Source organism: Pararge aegeria, chromosome Z (genome assembly GCF_905163445.1).
Source record: "Pararge aegeria chromosome Z, ilParAegt1.1, whole genome shotgun sequence".
NCBI classification, from domain to species: domain Eukaryota; kingdom Metazoa; phylum Arthropoda; class Insecta; order Lepidoptera; family Nymphalidae; genus Pararge; species Pararge aegeria.
Window position 1 is genome coordinate 26,025,055 of NC_053208.1, and position 17,287 is coordinate 26,042,341.

Below are 17,287 nucleotides of genomic sequence, written 5' to 3' on the forward strand. Positions count from 1 at the left end.
GACATAGTCACATAGGTCTTTTGTAGGGACATCCAAATTCCACGGCTTTTTGCGCGGCTCCCTGCTTTATGTCATCCTTCCAAGGGGTCGACCAACGCTGCGCTGACCAGCGCGGGGCTGCTATACCAGCACCTCACACATGTATATTATCTGCAAATAATTACCATTTGTGCGGCAAAGTTCGGATAACGCTGTGGGAGAGCATACAATTTTATCCTTTAAAATGACTCCTCAAAGTCTGCGATTTCCATTAAAATTTGGTCAACCACTGAGACACTATTGCAATGTCAACTTTTGCCGCTGAAGAGTAACACATGGTGTGCATCTTTTCCCAACTAGACAATGAGTTTCTAAATTACACGATCCTATGAAAATAAAGTAAAGAAGTATACTTCTCATTAAAAAATATCACCAACTAAATTTTTGTGGTAAATTCTAAGTGCGTTAGATATGAATCACTATCAAGCTTTACATAACAACTTTTGCACAACTGAGTCCGTGACCTCTACGACACGACACTGGCACGACACCATTTCAAAATAGGTGATATAACGGTCGGAGATACTGATTCACTTGCTTGTTGAACTTTCTTGGCCTGTTGAAGTAGTTCGCGACCGCGTTGCCGAAGCCCGAAGCTGCAGAGGACACGGCGTTTGAGAACGGCCCATTTTGGTACGGTTGATTGTATCCTTGGTTAAAGCCGAAATTAGGTTGGCTGCCGTATCCATTATAACTTCCTTGATTTCCATGATTTCCGTGACCTCCATGCCCTCCGTGACCTCCGTGACCCCCATGACCCCCGTGACCTCCATGCCCTCCGTGACCTCCATGGCCACCATGACTGCCGTGACCTCCGTGTCCGTGGCCTTGTTGAACCCCCAAAGGTGCAGGAACGCCGCCACAACCAAAGAAATAATTAGTTACTGGAGCGTTAACATAGGTGTAGTCATGTGGACCAAACTTCTCTCCGAATGTTCTTCCATAGCAGGGGTTATTTTGATGTTTTTTCCTCTTCCTGTGCTTGCGGCCGAGCTCGTCGTAGTCTTCGTCGGCGAGGTCTTTGCTATCGCCCGCATCCTCGGATGTTACCAGGAACACAGCACATTGGAGCAGCACAAATATCGATGCGGCTTTCTGGAATAACGGAGATAGTTTTAATAAAGGCATATAAAATTACTTGTAGGCAGGATAGAGGTTTAATGAAAGATGCTGTATTAAGTCATAGAAAGAATGTATGATGTGCAGGGATGATTATTCACTTAAACGACCTTTGAAAAGAAAAACCAAAGTAGCCAGACCCATAGCCAAGTAACACTTAATTACTAACGCAGAGGCATTTTACAGTGGGAGTATTATAAGATTGTACTTCGACTTATAAACGTAATTTAGATGGGTCTGGGTAAAGACCAAAAAATAGGTAACTCATTGAAACATTTAATTAGTGGTTGTCTTGGTTATCGTCATTCTAAAATTTGCAAAATAAATACATAAATATAAATCAAACGAATGCGAAGCGGTGATAGCCCTGTGTATAAGACTTCGACTTCACTTTCGGAGGGGCGAGATCAAATAAAAATTATATCCCACGTTTGGGTATAGTTATAAGGGTAATTAAAAAACGTGTCCACCTGCTAAAGCAAAACAGGGAATAGAAGAAGTTCACTCCCGATTGTTATTACAAATATATTATTTACACTTGTGTGCCAGTGCTCTGTTGATAAAGCTGTGGGAGAAGATAACTTTTTGTCATTTGAAAATTGTCTCCTGGCGTCATGGCTTTATATGATGCAGAATCAAAGAAATAAATAAAATAACAAAGTTAATAACTTACCATTTTATCCCGTGCACTATGCGACAGCTGTGATGTTAGCGGGCACAAATTCGACTGATGCTAACGGTTGTACTCGTACGTTTGTTTCGGGAGATCCCGATGTTGAAAGTGAAAGGTATAAACCCACTATAACCCACGTTACAAAAATAACGCAACTGTTTACGAAAACGAGGGTGTGGGGATTACTTATTGGGCAACCTGGCTCATTGCACGTGGCCGGCTCATGGAACCTAAGAGATCAGATTGATTGTTGAGCGAGAGAAGCGAGTTCTCAGATACTTAGTGGAAATCGACTGTAACTGTACGAGCGATGGCGTAACTAACCGAGGGCTAGGCGTGACAGTCCCTTTAACCTCATGAACGACAATCGTAAAAGTTGCATATATAGTTATATAAATATAATACATACTCGTAGTTGAATAAGGAATCTTGGAATTTTTAGCACCTGACTTCAACCGGCTCGAGCTTATATCACACTAATTGACAAAAGCTTTGTACCATGAAAGTATTTCCTCATGGTTTATCATTAGTCCCAATGCTGCGCAAAGTCAAAGTCAAATATTTCTTTATTCAAATACGCCACTTAGATGGCACTTTCGATGCGTAACGCGACCTACATACGTAAAAAATGGGCACAAAAGGGAGTGAGATGATGAGGATAACTAGAAACTAAAGCCACGTGGATTCAAAACACGACCTGGTAAAAGAAGAAGCCCACAAAAAACTTAGCCAGGTTTTATTTTCATATCACCGTGTCACATTCTCATTTAAATTTATTTAAGCGCGTATTCCGTTTATTTTCTAACTCCAGGCTTGAAATGAGATTTATACAAGTATATTATCTAATATTTACTTTAAATATTTCCAATAAATATCCCTATTCAATTTTGCCCCGGGGCGTAGCTAACCCACTGTTACTGAGTCTTATAATTTCTGAACGTTACAATATACTTAGTAAGTTAAAATTCTCAATTATTATATAAATCTATTTCCAAAGGATATGCAATATAAAAATTATTAGAGCTTAACATTAATAATGTGTGTCACAATCTGTCTTTGTACGCCAAAGCTGAACCTACTCGTTGAAATACATCCCTACTAATATTATAAATGTGAATGTAAGTTCGTTTGTTACGCTTTCACGCAAAAACTACTGAACCGATCATCATGAAACTTTGGAAACATATTCTTGGGGGCAATAGAAGTAATATAGGAAACTTTTTTATTCCGAAATTATGCTCAGTTCCTTTGGAAGAGGTGATGAAAAAGTTTGACGATATTAACGATAGAAATGTTCAACGTTAACCTTTAGCATATAAATAACTAACAATGCGATTTCGATTCGTCCTATAACGATTACAATTTTTGTAAGTGATATGAGGAGCTGAGACTGGTCATACAGTTCTTTTCAGATATTGTTTATGCGAATAGATATAAGAATACACAACTTAAAAGTTTCAGTACAACTACACCTAAATTTAATGTCTATGTCTCTCAAAAAACAAAAACAAACGCAGATGAAGTCGCGGGCAACAGCTAGTATAAAATATGTTGAAAAGAACTATTTTTAACCCCAGACTGTGTGCGTATCTTTGTGTATGTGTGTGTGTGTGTGTGTGTGTGTGTGTCTGTTTATGTCATCGTACTTCCCGAACGGATGAACCGATATTAATTTCGTTTCTTTTGTTTATTGGGTGAATTAGTCGAAAATGTTCGTTCATCATGCATATAATACTAAACATATGAAATGATGAAAATCGGTCAAACATGATATCAAAATTACGTTTTTTTCACAACTGGGTATCAAATGAAAGAGCTTTACTAGTAGAATAAAATACAAATGTATAAATTTCAAATTCAAAATGGCCACTACCATAAAATGGTGAACTACATTTTTTTTCCACAACTCCCTCAATATGCGGGCCTTGACTAGTTTAATAATGTAAGTGTAACATATTGAAAGTCGAGTGTTTACTTTATGTGTAAATCTGCTTCAGTAACTAATATAATCGGAGCGGATAGCTTAGTGGGAAAAGCTTCGCCTTTTGTTTCGGTGGGACAGAGTTCGATGTCCGGCACGCACTCTAACCTTTCGGAGTTTTTTTAGCAAATAAAAGTCACTTGCTTAGTGAAGGAAAACTTAGTGAGTGTCCTTAGAGTTCTCCATGATGTTCTCAAGACTAGACAAGTTCTCAAGTGGAGACTAATAATCCGCACTGGGCCAGCGTGGTGGACTACGGCCTAAAGCCTTCTGAAAGGAGACCCGTTGGCCAGTAATGGGTGAATGACGATGGTGAATTGAAGATTTGGATAGGATCAAGGTGCTAACCATTTTCCTAGTTTTCTCTCTGGCGGTCTCTAGAGAATACCTATTTTTTCAACCTACCATCGTAACATTGACAGCCGAATGGCGCAGTGGCGACCCTGCCCAGTGAGTCCAAGGCCGTGGCTTCGATTCCCATGGTTGGAAAATGTTTGTGTGATGAACATTAATGTTTTTCAGTGTCTCGATGTTTATCTTTATTATAAGTATTTATGTATATTATATTCATAAGAGTATTCATCAGTTATCATAGAACCCATATCACAACTTTAAGCTATGCTCAATTTGGGTCTAATTGGTGATGTGTACTATCGTAGTATATTTATTTATTTATTTATATTTGTATGACAACGAGTCATGTTCACTCCTGGAATATGTTCAAATTAAAATTCTAAAATTCTTTATTCATATATTCAAACATATTTGTTTACATAATTACAAGGTGATGGTGATAACTACAAATGTTCGCCAAATTAAACCAAAAGCGACTAGGGTTCCAAACGCGCCCTAGTCTAAGAAGAGCCCATAACTTAGCCGTGTATTATTTTTTGTTATCACCATCTTATAGGTAATTTATTAAGCTATGAAGTTAGAGCAATTTTTACCCAAGCTTTATATCGATAAGTAATCCTTATTATTTTACCAGAATTTTTCTGTAAGCTCCAGTTTTATATAAACTTTGAACTTATTGAGAGAAATCTCAAACATTTCATTCGGTAATATGTTAACGATAAAATACAATCACCCTTAAATTAATTAACAGTTATATGTAGTCTAGCAAAATGCATAGCGAGTTTATTTTTGCTTCTTATATTCATATTATCACAGTCCATTATCTTTTTTAGTTTTTTTTATATTTCATATTTTAGTATATATTATACAAGGGTATAAACGGGTACAGGTACCACCATCTGCTATTATTATTATTCTTAAATAGGTATTTTTATTGAAACTTTTTCTTCATCCTCTGACGGCGTTAGCTCTATTTGTTTTAAAAACTACACTTTGCTTTAAATGTGTACGTAATTAAGTAAATGTAAATATGCATTAATTTAAAATGCATATAAAAATTTCGGAACTAACAGGACTTTACGGCCGATAGGCGCAGTGGGCAGCGACCCTACTTTCTGAGCCAAGGCCGTGGGTTCGATTCCCATAACTGGACAATGTTTGTGTGATGAACATGAATGTTTTTCAGTGTCTGGATGTTTATCTATATATTATAAGTATTTACGTATATTATTCATATAATAATTCAACAGTCATCTTAGTACCCATAACACAAGCAACGCTTACTTTGGGGCTAGATGGCGATGTGTGTATTGTCGTAGTTTATTTCTTCTTTATTTCTTTAACTTGAACTCGCTGGCAATCGCAGCCACTAAGCTACGCCTCTCCTTCTGGCGATGCCTAAATTAGTATACGCATTTATATCTTGTTTATATTGATATTTTTTCCAAGTGTGGGTAAAACCACTATCAAAAATTATAAAATTAAGTAAATGTTTTCACATCCTTTAATTCAAAACGTTGCCAGTGCACTAAGTTCAGTGAACTGTGCGAAAACATTTTTCTTTAACGCTAACTCCTCTAAATCTCTTAATATTATGGTTATTAACATAACCGAAATGCACGTGCACGAACCGATTTCCACACACGTCAAGACACGAGTGGCATTGTGAGAAAACAACGCTTGACTAATTAAGCAGCGACATCGAACTCCGCTGCTGGCATTATTGCCTCAGTAGTGTGCGCCTTAGTTATTGCATAATTAATTGTGCGTTCAATTTAACGGATTGTAATAAAAACCATTCACGGAAGGATTGAAATCGCATTGATCATTGTCTCGAACGCAGAAGCTTAACCAAGAATATTTCTTGAAGTTTTTATTCAGTCCTAGAGGTGCAGACTGCAGCCCTTATATATTTGGCTACACTTTATGTATTCGGTGTAGTTAAGCCTTGTGTGAGGGGATTGCGAGGATTTCATTTCCACTATCCTAATTAATATCATCAAATCTACCAGATTTTAGCAAAATAAACTTTTATGTGTGCTTTTTTGTAAAAGTTATTTTTAAAATGAGTTTACATTGACGGCAGATTGGCGCAGTGGGCACCCTGCTTTCTGAATCAAGGCTGTGGGTTCGAGTCCCACAACTGGAAAATGTTTGCGTGATGAACATGAATGTTGTTCAGTGTCTGGTATCTGTATATCATAAGTTTTTAATGTTATATATATATAATATTATTTATAAAAATAATAATCAGTTGTCTAAGTACCCATAACACAAGCTATGCTTGCTTTGGGGCTAGATGGCGATGCACAGTATTGCCGTAGTATATTTATTTATTTGATAGAGTTATGGTGTAAAATAGTTAAAACTTTCTTTCCCTCAAATAAGGCACGGCAGTTTGTAAGTGATGGTTCTGCGATTTGTGTTGAATCATTCGCTGCGATGGATTTTCTGGACCCCCATTCACTTTGGTCAAAATAGTTAATTTACGGTGTCGCAAATAAGTATTCAGATGTACCTAATTGTAGGTAGATTAATTATTGATTGTTGAGTCGTATCTTATGTCCTTCCGCTTTAAGGAAGGAAGTATTTTCTGTTTTAGTAATAAGGTCGTTTATCGTAACCCTATGACTAGGTACTACCTGCATCACAAATGATTACTGCTTCCGATGTTACAACATAAGAATTTAAAAAACAGATAGAATCCTCAAATACCACATATTACTGTATGAGCTTTGGCGCCATTTTTTTTCCCCTACGGAAGGGTTACTTATAGATATACCTATTAAAGTACACTTTCATACTTAAGGTAAGTAGTTTATTTTTGGTACTATATATTTTTTAATGTAATCGCGCCCAAACTGGAGCGTTTCCGAGGTTTGATCGCACCCGTTGAACTATTTTAAGCACATTGCTAATACCTTACCATTTTTTATAAAAAAAAAACTTTAATTATTATAACGTCAAAGACAATCTAGGACTTGCTCTATGGCACCTATATCCCACTTGAATAAACAAGTTCAGTCAAAAAACATCACTAAACTCTAGTTATAAAATGATTGAGTATAATTTCAAATAACGATCGCGACTTGGTTTCAGTAAAGTGTGAATGCACCTTAACGAGTAACTGCGCTAACTTGACACTGAGACAGCTGCCATTGAAACCCACTTACGCTTTGAGTGCACTCACCTTTGATATTGACCGCTTATTTGAACCCTAAGCGTACCTCCATTTGAAGCGAACCATTTTATGCGCATATATTTCTCCGCCGTTTCTTGACTGATGCATGATTTATACGAATGACATTTTCGTTACTTTCATTGTAACAGGATAACGGGTTTGTCTTTGCATGAATACGTACCTGACAGGTTGTTTTGAAGTTAAACTTCTATTGGCGCGTTAGGAAAAAATTATGAGAGTAAATTTTTACGATGCGCGCACACCATCACAAAAAACCGCGAACCACGAAGTTAACTATGGTCATCATTTTAGTTTTTCAAAAAAGGTTTGACATTGTAAACTTACAATTATCAAATTATTTTCCTAAAAGTGCCAATTTCGACGTGAAAAATGTCCGTCTCACAATATTTGCTGTTGAAAACATTGCACGAGATTTGTTGCACAAAGTTATTTGCCGAATATATTGTTTTCCATCTAGCCCACGCAAAGAGTCGTTTACGTCTTGCATTTAACCTACGACATGCAAAAACGAAATTACTTAGAAGAAGTGGGGAGGCAACTAAATTATGTTTTATTTTATATAACATCATTTGATCTCTTAAATCGCGTCCTTTTTCTAAAGTAATTTCAGTAGCAGATATACTGTGATCAAATATTAAATTACGACTGTACTCGAATAGACGATGCTACTTTGATACGAAGTTGAATTTGCTAAAAAAGATACAACTCGATGTCTGATTTTCTTTATACCTAAGAAAAATTATTCAATCAAACATAAAAAGGCTTTTGGGCTAGTTAGTTTGGAATCACAGAGTGGCATCATTTTTTTTACTTGGGTAGGTAGAATTGATTTCTTACCTTTCGTCGTTGATAGCGACCGCGCCCCCACTGATGTGACTGATGTCAATCTTCTCTTTGGTCTTCATTTTTCTGGGAAAAAGAGAAATTTTTAAATAAATTATTAAAAAAATTCAAATTTCCTTTATTTAAATGATTCCTTCTTTATAAGCAATTTAGAAACGTCTAGTATGTCTTTTTGTAGTGGCTCTACCACCGGTTTGGAAAGCAGATTCTACCAAGAAAATCCGGCGCAAAATCTCTTGCCAGCTTCAAAACTTGTGACAAATGGTAACATTGCGGCTCGGTTTCGAAAGTTATGGCAAATGGTAACATTGTGGCTCGGTTTCGAAACTTATGGCAAATGGTAACATTGCGGCTCGGTTTCGAAACTTATGGCAAATGGTAACATTGCGGCTCGGTTTCAAACTTGTGGCAAATGCTACCATTTATTGTTAACGTTGTTCAACATTTTCACGTGTTGGAAAAGAGCAACTAAGTAGTAGTAAACAAATAACTGTAATCCGGTAGACAAAGTAAGTAGGTATTAGATTAGTCGCTCGCGTCTCGTGGTAATTTGGTAATTATAGTAGCTGTACATCCAAGCTAATCCAAGTTAATTTAATCAAACACTGATTTACCCTTTTCTGTATTCTTTGTTTCTTTCTGTTTTATACGGGAAAGAAGAACGAAAAATTTTTGTTTTCATAAATTGTTTAGTCATTTTAGTATGAACTGAAAGTCGTAGCTTTAAACAGATTCCATAGAAATAATGAACTTTTCTAGAATATAATGTTTTTCTATATCACTCACTATGTACATAAATACGTAAGTTAAGACGCCTTTAGCTGAAACTCTCATCGTTATCCCAGTTCTTGAGGAAGGCTACGTAAGTTTCGACATTTAATACCTGAGCAAAAAGAATGAGGAAGTACTTAGTGCAAAGCGAAGAGTTACGATACGGTCGGGTATCGTAACTCTTCGGAGAGTTGTGGTTGACACAAGCAGAACAAAGAAATTCATAGTTTTTAATTTGGAGCACTCTACCTACTCTAAGGCGGGTAGGCAGCATTTTTTTATAGATTTAATAGACGGCGCTGCGCAGGGCATGCTAGTAATACTTCCGGCTATGAGCTGCTTTGTGTCCGTCAACCTGGGGCTTTAAGCCCCCATGTGCTTGTAACTACACCGACAACCTTTCTGACCGTAACACAGCATTCCTGTTTTGCGGCATAAAAATACTTCCCAGACGAGCAATGTCACAAAAAAGCTCTACTACAACTGGCTCTGTCACAAAAAGCTCTACTACAACTAGCTCTGTCACAAAAAGCTCTACTACAACTAGCTCTGTCATTAAATGCTAAACTATTACTAGCTCTGTCACAAAAAGCTGCTACAACTAGCTGTGTCACAAAAACCTCTACTACACGTGACTTTGTCAACAAACTCTGCTTGTCAACAACTAACTCTATCCCAAAAAGCTCTAGTATCTTTTTATGACTAGCTCTGTCATAAAAAGCTCTACTAGCTAACTATAACAACAAGCTAGTCATAGATACTCAGACTGACGTATAACGCACCCTCCAAAACACAAAGCGGCGGTTGGAAGAACCCAAATTGGTTTTGTTTGGGAGTATTCGGCCGTGGCTAGTCAACACCCTACCGACAAAGACGTGCCGCTAATCGATTAAGTGTGCTGGTCTTCATGCGCGTTGTTTATAAAAAACCTCAATGCCTACTAGTTTTTAACCTTACGCGGGGTTCGAACCACATGCTAACAAGGCAGTATAATCTCAATTCTAGTTATTTTAATTTCACTACAACGTAGCTCTTGTTTGCAATCCCACCTGCTGGTGAGTGACAATGCATCGCAGTTGCATCAAACCGATAATCATGTTGCTGCGCGATATCATTCCAGAACGCTAAAAATCAGACCAGACCAGAGAAAATGCAAAAAAATCCAAATCGCTTTGCCGGAGGACGAACCTGGGAACTCCCACTAAAACTCACCGCTGCGCCAGGTAGGTCATCAGAACAAGTTAATTATGCAGGAGGTAAACTAGCAACGCGTAGAAGGTACAGACACTAGCATTAGCTCATTAGCCGCCCGCACGCCTCTGTGGCCGCAGTAAGTGGTCATTTCCTTCATTTAAATCCGCTGACCGCTCTAATGTTGCGAATATAACTACGAAAAAACTCGCGACTCCCGTATTGTGCAACATTCGTCATCATCGTCGTCAGCAACCCATTACCGGCCCTTTACAAGGCACGGATGTCCTCTCAAAAGGGTTTAGGCCGTACCACACTGGCCAAGTGTAGATTGGTAGACTTCACACGGAACGTTAGTAGACCAGACCAGACTAGACCAGCGAAAACTCAAAAAAATTATATATTGCCTGGGATCAAACTTAAATAGCGCTCACCACTGCGCAGGGGAGATCGTCAAAACTAACTAAGACTGTGTTCCTGAAGTCTGTGAGTTGTTCAAATGATGCAATAATAAATAGTCAACATAACCTTGTAGGGCAGCATGAATTAAAAACAACTTTTTAAACAAAAGGGCTAAATTATACAACTAATTTAAGTTGATACAATTTTATAGCCTCTTTATGAAGCTTATTTCAACATCATCATAATTAGATCAGTCCATAACCTCCCCACTCCTCCGACAATGAGACGCGCGGATTGGTGGACTCCACACACTTTTGAGAACATTATGTGGAGAACTCTCAGGCATGCAGGTTACCGCACGATGTTTTCTTTCACCGTTGATGCAAATGATGTTTCAATTGCTAAAAACGCACATAACCTAGAAAAGTTAGAGGTGCGTGCTGAGATTCGAACTCGGGCCCCCGGAAGTGAAATCGAAGTCCTACCCACTGGGCGAATGCTTGCTTAGTTAAGATTATTAATTCCAAGATTAATATTGGAAGGAAAAGAAGAGCACACCAAGGACGCATAAGGTTTGACGATATAAAGGGGTGAACTGAAGTGGTCTAGCCAAAACTAAAACTACAATAACACTCAAAGTTTCAACTTACGGTAAGTTATATTATCTGCGCCTGCGACACTGAACTGAATCTGTAAAACTTTGTTATATTTAGTCTTTTTAACTTTTGCATGCGTTTTGTGCAGATTATTTAATTATTACTTTATTAATAAATATACTTTACCGTATGAACTAATGATTAAAATATTTCTGCGAGCAACTCCCCAACTATCATTTCTAAAATATTGTGTTACGTAACAAGGTCGTTTACTATCAAATGCGTCGAACAAATAATAATTTTGTGGGTTGAGGACACCATTCCGGGACCATATTATGCATTACATCGAAACACTCTTAACCGCGATCTATGACGTATTAAATAAATGGGCGATCCTTATATTCTCATACGTAGGCGGCATATAACACACAATTGATTTCAAACAATCCTATCAGTTGTTTGATAGATATTTCAATTAAACGGGAATGTGTGTTAAGTCCCGTTCCGCGACAAAAATTGTGTTAATCTACTTTGTGAGTAGCTATTATACCTGGCGCGATTGCCAGAACACTTCCTGTTATGAGATACGCGTCGGGGAATAACTCTTAATGCCCATTTTCCATTTAACTTGTTTTTCTTACAAAGGACAACCTACCTCAAATTTTATCGAATCTTACAATATCGAATCCGAGACCTCCCAGTTATAAGACAAACGTGCCTGGGAGGACCACTATATATATATATATAAACGAGCTAGTTAGAAAGGGGGATTTTCTTTGAGAATAGTGTCATGAAAAACTTTTGTTATAGGACCGTTGCAGGGCGTGATCCTTGCATGCCCACGTTTATTTATTTATTAATTTAGTACCAAATATTAGCAAATTAACATAGAAAGGACAGGTGCACTACGACAGTCTCGAAAGAGATTTCTTCCGGAAACCCTCGACTATAAGAAAAAAATGAAGAGTAGAGCTGAGTATGCACTTAAAGAAATAACTCATACATCAGATTTGTGTATCCACATCCACAATCGTGTCGGATATGTCCGTCTATTATTATTATTATTTGAAAAAAAAAAAATACGCGGTGACAACCGCTTTACTTTCAAAGCTACTATGGTAACAGAACAAAATAGATAATACTGATGCTCCATTGATATATTAACAATGATGTGAAGTGATTGAATTCAGCTGCTAGGTTTGGCAATGACAATACCAATATGTACCCGGCTATATTTGTTGTGGGCTTCTTCTTAGACCAGGACGCGTTTGGAACCCTCGTAGCTTTAGTTTTAACTTTACGAATATGGTTATCGCCATCATTTCACTACCGTGTAATACTCATGTAAAGTACGCATCAAAAGTGCCACCTATGAGCCGACCTGAATAAAAATATTTTGATTTGACTTTGTATTAAAAAAAAAAAAAAATTGTCAAATAAAGAACCGAATTTGTTGTACAACTCAAAAACTCAATTCGCTATAGGTGTCCCTGTAATATTTGAAGAGTTCCCTGAATTTCTTCAGGATCCCTTTCTTGACCTGATGAAAATGGGACCATCATGGGAAGTATCACATCAAACAATTTTTTTTTAAATCGGTTTGTAAATGACAGAGTTCTGAGCTAACAAACATACAAATATGCAACGGAATTTAAAAACCTACTCCTTTTTGTAAGTCGGTTATAAATTGAAAAATACGTTACCTGAAATTTTAATCTTTTTTTGTAATATATATAATATTAAGTGCTTCTCTTTTCTGGGATGCAAAGTGTGCATTGCTAACAATAGTTATATTTTAAATGTCCCAGGAACGTTAATTACTTTGTACGTAAAGCTGTATGGGAGCTCGATTTTACCAAGATCGGTGCATTGTTTCAACCGAACATAACAAACATTTCGCATTACTACTTCTTAAAAAATAGTTAATTGCTTAAGTAATTTTATTTCTACAGAATGTTTTTTTTTCTTTCGTTTTTCTTTTCTTCGTAGCTTACATTTTTTTTAGCCGTTTACAGCCTTATGTACTCAGCAGATTTGCATGCTATGTTCGCTTCCAGAAGGCCGATTGTATTCACATGCCAAAAAGTGCTATAGTTTATAAGGAAGTAGTTAGTTAGTTGGTAGATTGTCAGTTTAGCGAACTAAATAAAAAAAAATACTAATAGTGCCTGTATAATTTTTCAAGCTTATTCGGCTTTTTTTAAATTCTGGGATCAGATTCCTAGTGCAAGTTTTATGTGTACTAAATTTTGTAAAGAGCGTTGCAGTGGTCGAGCAAAACATAGTTAATAAACAAACAAATATAAAAACAGACTCACTTTCCCATTTATGAATACAATGAGTTAATAAACTTTAATTGTACACCACATAAAAATACAGGAAAAAGTATAAAAAAACTAGTTTACACCTAACCTAACTGTAACTCGCGCGGAAACAATACTTGTCGCATTTAAATTATTTGTATAACGTGATTAACATGAATCTTAAAATATACCCACTAGAATTACATAAATGCAAAGAAATTTTTAATAAGTACCTTTTATCACTAAATTATGATGAGGTGGAATCTTTATTGAAACGTTTTATATGAAATTGAATTTATCAGTAGTAGATTTCACAAATTCTGTGTTACACAAACCATGACCACGCACACACAAACACACACACACACACACACACACACACACACAAACATACACAAAAACATGCACGCACGAACGAAAATTTTTATTAACAACTAAATTTCTGTATAACATGTCTATCCTTTTGTATATCATTGTACCTGTTGTTTGTTTGAATACCTTCCTTTTATTGTAATTTGTTAAGTTTATTTTAATTGTAATGGAAGAGCGGAGTCTTCTGACACAGGGGTAGTAACACTACTCTTGAAAGAAGACTTCGGCGATATACCTATTGGTACCACTCACTTTGTTTCTTACCGAAATAAAATATTTTTTTATAAATTTTCGCCGGCAATTTGTATAGCAGCTTCACGGGAAGGTACGTTAAATAAATAAATATACTACGACAATACACACACCGCCAACTAGTCCCAAAGTAACCGTAGCTTGTATTATGGGTACTAAGATAACTGATGAATATTTTTATGAATAATATACATTAATACTTATAATATACATATAAACACTGAGACACTGAAAAACATTCATGTACATCACACAAACATTTTCCAGTTGTGGGAATGGAACCCACGGCCTTAGACTCAGAAAGCAGGGTCGCTGACCACTGCGCCAATCGGCCGTCAAAGTATATTGAATCGTGTAACTAATTATTCTTTTCTTTCAACTATTTCGCTACAGTCTACACTTGAGGAAGTTAATGAGCCATAAACCAAAATAAGTACTCGCTCATTGAGAGAGCAAGTGCGTGACTAGCATCATGCAGTGCTTGGATTGTCATTGTTTCATTGTGCGGCTACTGCGCCGCGAGCCCCGGGGTCTCGCAATGACAATTCAATGATCTGAATGATCATAGTATCTAGGGATCTGGCGGCAGACACGTTTAAACAATTCCGATTGTGGCAGACGATGAATATAGTTTAGCATTGATATATATGATACTAACGACAGGAGAGAAAACTCAAAACAATTGATATTATGAAAATTAAGCTTAATTTCCTATACTCCGCGAAAAGCAGGAGAGTCTGTATGGTGTAATTAATAATTTCTTCAATCCTTGTACTCCACACCAAACAGGTCTTCGGCAATGTACCCTCTACACACGTTTCGCTCCGAAACCGGAGCTTCCTCAGGAGATGTTGACTTTACAATGAACAATTGTTAAGATCAAAACAATGGAATCCGGCGGTGACGCGAAATTTTAACCCAAAATATTACGACCAAAAAAATTCAAAAAATTTTTATATTGAAGTATATATGATAATACATATACACAGACCACTATACTACTCTTAGCTAGTCTGATGCAATACGTGACTAGCATGTCGAGGTTATAGGTGACGCGAACTCCTAAGTTTTTCCCCTAAAAATAATCGCTCAACGCGGCTGAAGAAGTTTTTACTTTAAAACCATGCTAAAATAGGTTTATTAACACTGTCAACATAAAGAACATATTAAATAAACTTAAAATGCATATAAAATTAAAAAATATTGATGCATTTTAAATTCCTCCAAGTGTACGTTAAGACACTAATAAAATATAAAAAATTATAAAAAAACAATGTGTCATCTCTTATTTCAAATGTATCTCACTGTAATATGGACCTTTGAAGAAGTAGATCGAAACTTAGTAAGAGAGCCGTATATTAATTGGTTAAAGGGGGCGACCATAAATTACGTGAGGAGTTTTTTTTAATTCACTGTCCCTCACTTCCCCCCTGGTGAGATTTTATTCAACCCCCTCCGCCATCCCCCAATCTCACGTGAGATTTTCAAAATGTTGGTTACTTACGTGTAGACGCGTTGGATTGTTATCGTAAAAAGAAAAAACAAATATAGGTATAAGGTATAAAACGGTGGTTTGACAGTCAGTAGATGTACAATGACGTCGTCGCATGTACAATCTAGATTATATGGACTAAAATAATATTTTTTTTTTTGGTTTCTATCAGAAAAAAAATTGCATGATATTTGCCGAGACCCCTTTCTCCAACGTAAGATTAGAAGAGATTTGACTCGACCCCCCCTTAAAAATCTCACGTATTTTATGAACAAGCGCTCAGGCCGCGATTGCTAGATAGTCGCAGGTTCAAATTCTGTCGGTTCCGAAATATTATACATACATTTGTGGTTTATAAAATTGATAATTCTTCCAAGCTAAAAACACTGATATAAGTTATATACAACATATAACTACTTCGTAGTGCATAATAAAGTATCACACGCATTTAATTCTACTACATACTAATGTTTTATTTTCCAGGAAAAAAAGCAAATCAATTCAATTTTACAAATTCAATGTTTTTCTTAAATTCCATAAAAAAATCCAAAACTTAGTTATACTTAAACGACAACGTTAACAACAAAGTGGTTAGTGATTAAGTACGCAACAAAAACTATATGTATGCTGTGCTATAATCATTTTCCTAATAGCGCCAATTTTTACTTAAAAAATGTCTGTCGCACAATATTTACTGTTGAAAATATTGCAGATGAGATAAAAAGTTATGTCCCGAATAACTTGTATATGTGTTACTTTTTAGTTCTCCTAATCCTATGGTTGCCTGGCAGAGATCGCTACTTTTTGTATCCTACTACATTCTTGGAGTGTTTGTCCTCTTTTTTTGATTTCTTAACTGGATGTGGTGTACAAATAAAGAGTATAAGTAAAATAAACAAATATATAGTCTAGCCCATTTAACCTACCACATGCAAAATCATTAAACTAAACTTTCTACACTGCACTAAACTCACATCGTTACAACTCTGTCAAGTACCTCGTTTCTGTAATAGTTAGCATGTTTGACTACGGATCACGAGGACCTGGGTTCGATTTCCTGCTTAGCTAGAATGGGCGGGAAACAAAAATGATATCCCCCTGATAAGGGATAAAATTTACCTTTAAAAACACGGCAGCAGAGAATAGGAGATGTTTACTCCTGTCCATTATTACACGCATATTATTTGGATTTTATGTCCACCTATGTGCCAATGCTCAGAGAATTGATAAAGCTGTGGGAAAAGATAAAAATTTGTCATATCCCCATACAGAAAAATGTCACTGCGGACAGAACGGTAAGCCTTCACTTCCCGTTATTGTCACTAACATCACTACATATTCTAACAACAGTAGTTTCCCGCGGTTTCACCCGCTTTAACGTAATGTTATATTGGCCACGTGGATACCTTATTTATAGACATTAGGTTTTTTTTAATATTCAACGATGTAAATAATAAATAAATATACTTCGACAATAAATCGCCAATCGCCAAAGAAAGACTGATTCATCAGTCTTACTTTTATAAATAATTCGCATAAATACTTATAATATACAGGTAAACACCCAGACACTGAAAAACATTCATGCTCATCCCACATACATTTTGTTGTCCAGTTGTGGGAATCGAACCCACGTCCTTGGACTCAGGAAGCAACGTCGCTGCCCATTGCGCCAGTCGGCCGGCCGGATGTGTCTG

The 17,287-nt window shown here is 36.6% G+C and overlaps 1 protein-coding gene across 1 annotated transcript in view; it reads right to left on the reverse strand.

Moving 5' to 3' along the window:
• The window catches only part of LOC120636377 (proton-coupled amino acid transporter-like protein CG1139), a 60,266-nt gene that overhangs the window by 11,739 nt on the left and 31,240 nt on the right, over positions 1-17,287 (reverse strand). Inside the window, exon 2 of the mRNA XM_039907830.1 lies at positions 8,206-8,277. Within this exon, the coding sequence (XP_039763764.1) occupies positions 8,206-8,273 (68 nt within the window). The 5' untranslated portion in view covers positions 8,274-8,277. The remainder of the gene's footprint in view (positions 1-8,205; positions 8,278-17,287) is intronic.